Below are 3410 nucleotides of genomic sequence, written 5' to 3' on the forward strand. Positions count from 1 at the left end.
ATTTGTAAGGATTGTCAACACAGATTTTTATAGTTTGAATAACAAAAGCATGTTTCTGGATCAAAAGTTAGGGAACATGTTTGTCAGATGTGCGAGTAAAACTCATTGCAGAAAATCCCATTTAGGAACAATCACAATCTGAGTAATGTGTAAGCATGTACTGTTGCTCCAACAGGAGAATGAGAGGGTTCAGTAGAGAGACTGGTTGTCCTCTAGAGCAGTGGTTCCCAACCCTGGTCCTGGAGGCACCCCAACACTGCACGTTTTGAATGTCTCCTTAACCAAACTCACCTGATTCAGGTCATCAGCTCATTAGTAGAGACTCCCAGACCTGAAATTGGTGTGTCAGAAAAAGGACACATGCAAAACGTGCAGTGTTGGGGTGCCTCCAGGACCAGGGTTGGGAACCATTGCTCTAGAGGAGAGAAAAAGTGATACAGAGAGAGCGCCCACGCATGAGTTGCATAGTTGAAAGAAGGGATGTGATCTCTTGGACAATATCTTTCCAAACCATTAATATGCAGCATTAAACTAAAACCAGAGACCGTGCACTCACTATCCATTTGATCACTGCCCACTATGTACAGCATTTCAAAGTAAAGCTTTCATAACATCCATTTGCATAATAATTGTACCTTAATTTTTTTTTCCCTCAAGGAGAGAAATACACCGACTTTACACATATCTACAAGTTCTGCCTTTTTGCAATGTATTGAGGTACCTGTAAAGGTACCAAGTCCAAGACCATTTTTTCCATGTTGGGAGATCTAACGCTTGTCCACTTGCTCGAGATCAGTGTACTGTACATGTTTAAGAATACACAGCAACGAACAGGATAAAAGAGCATGAAAAATCTCAGTCTTTTGTACAAAAGCAAAATGCACAAAAAAAAAAAACCATCAGTAATGCACAATCTATACACAGATATGATACAGTCTCAAGTGCTTGCTTTTGAGTTCCATTTCAGTCCATCAGGGGTCTCACCGTGCCTCGATGTCTTTGTGTGTGTGTGAAGGGGGTCTGTCTCTAATGTCAGTGCCGAGTGGGGTAGTCCGTCTGGGAGACGTGGAACGCGCTCCCAGGGTTGGGATAAGAGGGGGTGGGGCACTGAGTGATGCGGTGGGAGGGGTTTTGTTGAGGATTCCATTCTGGGCAGCTACGGCAGAGGAGGGGCTAACACGGGGGTAGTGCATGCTGGGAAGTCCAGGGGCCATGAGACCCGGGTGAGGGAGGTGTCCGTCTAAAGCGGGGTGATGCATCAGGTGCAGACGCCCCTGCTCGTAGTCTTCTCGGAGCAAGTGCAGACGTTCCCGCTCCTCTATGTGCGCCCGCTCTTGTTCCCGCCGCTGTTCCAAGGTCAGACCGTGAGGGAGGTCTCGGTTAAAGTCATGAGGCTCACGGTCTCGATACGAGCGCTCTGCTTCATAAAGGCGTGGCGCTGCTAACCGGTGCAGGGGTTCATTCCGCAGTAGCAGATCTCGAGCTAATGGATCCCTCCGGTGGATATCGAGTCCCCGGTAAGGGTCCCTCATGGGATCCCAATGAAAGGCGGGATAGGGGAACCTCTCTGCCCCTGGGATGGGGCTGATACCCATGAAGGGGGCCACCATACGAGTCCTCTCCAGACTACTGATACTGTTTATGGGATGCATACTGGGCATGCCCATGGGTACAGGCATTGAAGATGGAGGGTGGAGAGCAGCAGGAGGAGGTGCTTGTGGTGTGGATCTCTGCTCCGGGGATCTCCCTGTGGGACCATCCTGCTCCTCTTTTCTCTCTTCTTTCACCTTCACCTCACTGTTTTTCTTCTCATAGGTGACATCGCCCTTCTTCTCCAGAACATCTCGAGTCAGCCCGCCGTTGACCCGATCTATGGTGCCTGGCCGCATGTAGGGTGATGCTGTAACCCGATTTGCCGGCTTGTCTTCAGAAACCCGGCTGTCGTGGATGACGGGAGTGTCTTTGTCACTGTGGTGATTCTCCTTCACCTTGTGCTCATCTGTGTTGGAGTCTTTCCAGTTCGAGTGCTCTCGTTCTCTCTCACGATCTTTGGGCTTGTCCTTATCCCGAGACTCACTAGAAGGGATGTGGTTCCGGGAAGGCTCAGATGATCGGGTGTGACTCGTCAGAGTGAGGGGGTTAACAGGAATTGGGGATGGGTGATTCTGGTGCCTCTTTTCCGCAGTTTCCCTAGAGGTGAAACGGATCATTACTATCAGGCAAATAATTTTTTGGCAGAATAAACCCAGAGAGGGTTTATTTTGCAATGACCAGCCGACTGTACGGTAAAAATACATGCCACTGATACTTAAAAAAAAAAAAATATATCACTGACAGATGATGTGACTGGTTAGTATCATCCATACAGCTCTACACACCGCTCTTTATCATCCTTGTTGACTGATGAATCCCTCTTGTCCAGGTCACGTTCTCTCTCTCTGTCCCTTTCTCGTTCTCGTTCTCTCTCATGGGAGCTGACCGACGCGCTGCGTTCAATGTCTCCAGGTTTGAGCCAGGGAGGTGGGGTGGGGAAAGATGGCGGAGTACGGTGGAGTCTGTTCCATGGCTCGTGGGGTCCGCTGAAGTGCTGTTGTGCTTCTTTGTGGCCAAATACAGAGTTGGATGCTGGGAGACGTAAAAAAAAAAAACGACGTGAGATTTTATTTATCTTGATCTTGTCTATTTCATGCATGAGTAGGCCTACTCTTTGATGTCAGATATGTCTTGTAATGACTTTTCAACCTACAATTAGTCTGATAACTGAAATATATAAATGTACTGCATTTCTAAATTATAAAATGTTGACTGAAGGTGAATTTTCTAATACAAAACAGTTGATTGATTGGCACTCACCGAGTGCTGGGTTTCCCAGTCCACCAAAGGCTGCAGTGCTTAATGAGGTTAGACCTCCAAATGAAGACGGTCTGTGGAAGGGCTCTGTCAGTCAAAACAGGAAAAAAAAAATCAGTCAATGAAATGATTGTGTGAATCACCAATGAATTACAGCTTTGAATTTTAAAGTTTAAAAATGAATGTATAAACATTTTAGCAATATATATATACCCAATAGGGATGCCACAATTCTCAATATAATATTGAACTGTTCATTTCCATGCATTTTATTTCGTTTTAATTTGGCCAATCCCCGACTTGCACAAACTGCATTGTGATCATTTCCCAAAATGTAATTTGTTTGGAAATATTAAGAGGTCTGTAAACGACCGTTAACAGAGGCCAGAGATGCTGAAGATGGATGCAATGAGGAGAAAACTGTAGCAGACAGAGCAAGCTCACGGTTCAAGATAGGGATGTGCCGATCTGATATTCATATCGGGTCCGATAGTGCCATTTTTCTCGGATCGGGTATCGGTCAGAGAGGGCCGATCTAAATCCGAGATCCGAGATTTTTT

The 3410-nt window shown here is 46.4% G+C and overlaps 1 protein-coding gene across 2 annotated transcripts in view; it reads right to left on the reverse strand.

Moving 5' to 3' along the window:
• Positions 1-365: 365 nt before the first annotated feature.
• LOC107701171 (autism susceptibility gene 2 protein-like) overlaps positions 366-3410 on the reverse strand; it is a 13143-nt gene continuing 10098 nt past the window's right edge. For both annotated transcript variants that reach the window (XM_016503139.1, XM_016503140.1), the window contains exons 11-13: positions 2854-2937; positions 2379-2625; positions 366-2190 (exon numbers count right to left, since the gene is read on the reverse strand). In XM_016503139.1, the coding sequence (XP_016358625.1) occupies positions 981-2190; positions 2379-2625; positions 2854-2937 (1541 nt within the window). In that variant the 3' untranslated portion in view covers positions 366-980. The remainder of the gene's footprint in view (positions 2191-2378; positions 2626-2853; positions 2938-3410) is intronic.

The sequence above is a fragment of the Sinocyclocheilus anshuiensis genome, unplaced genomic scaffold (assembly GCF_001515605.1).
Source record: "Sinocyclocheilus anshuiensis isolate Anshui unplaced genomic scaffold, SAMN03320099.WGS_v1.1 scaffold907, whole genome shotgun sequence".
Taxonomy (NCBI): Eukaryota; Metazoa; Chordata; class Actinopteri; order Cypriniformes; family Cyprinidae; genus Sinocyclocheilus; species Sinocyclocheilus anshuiensis.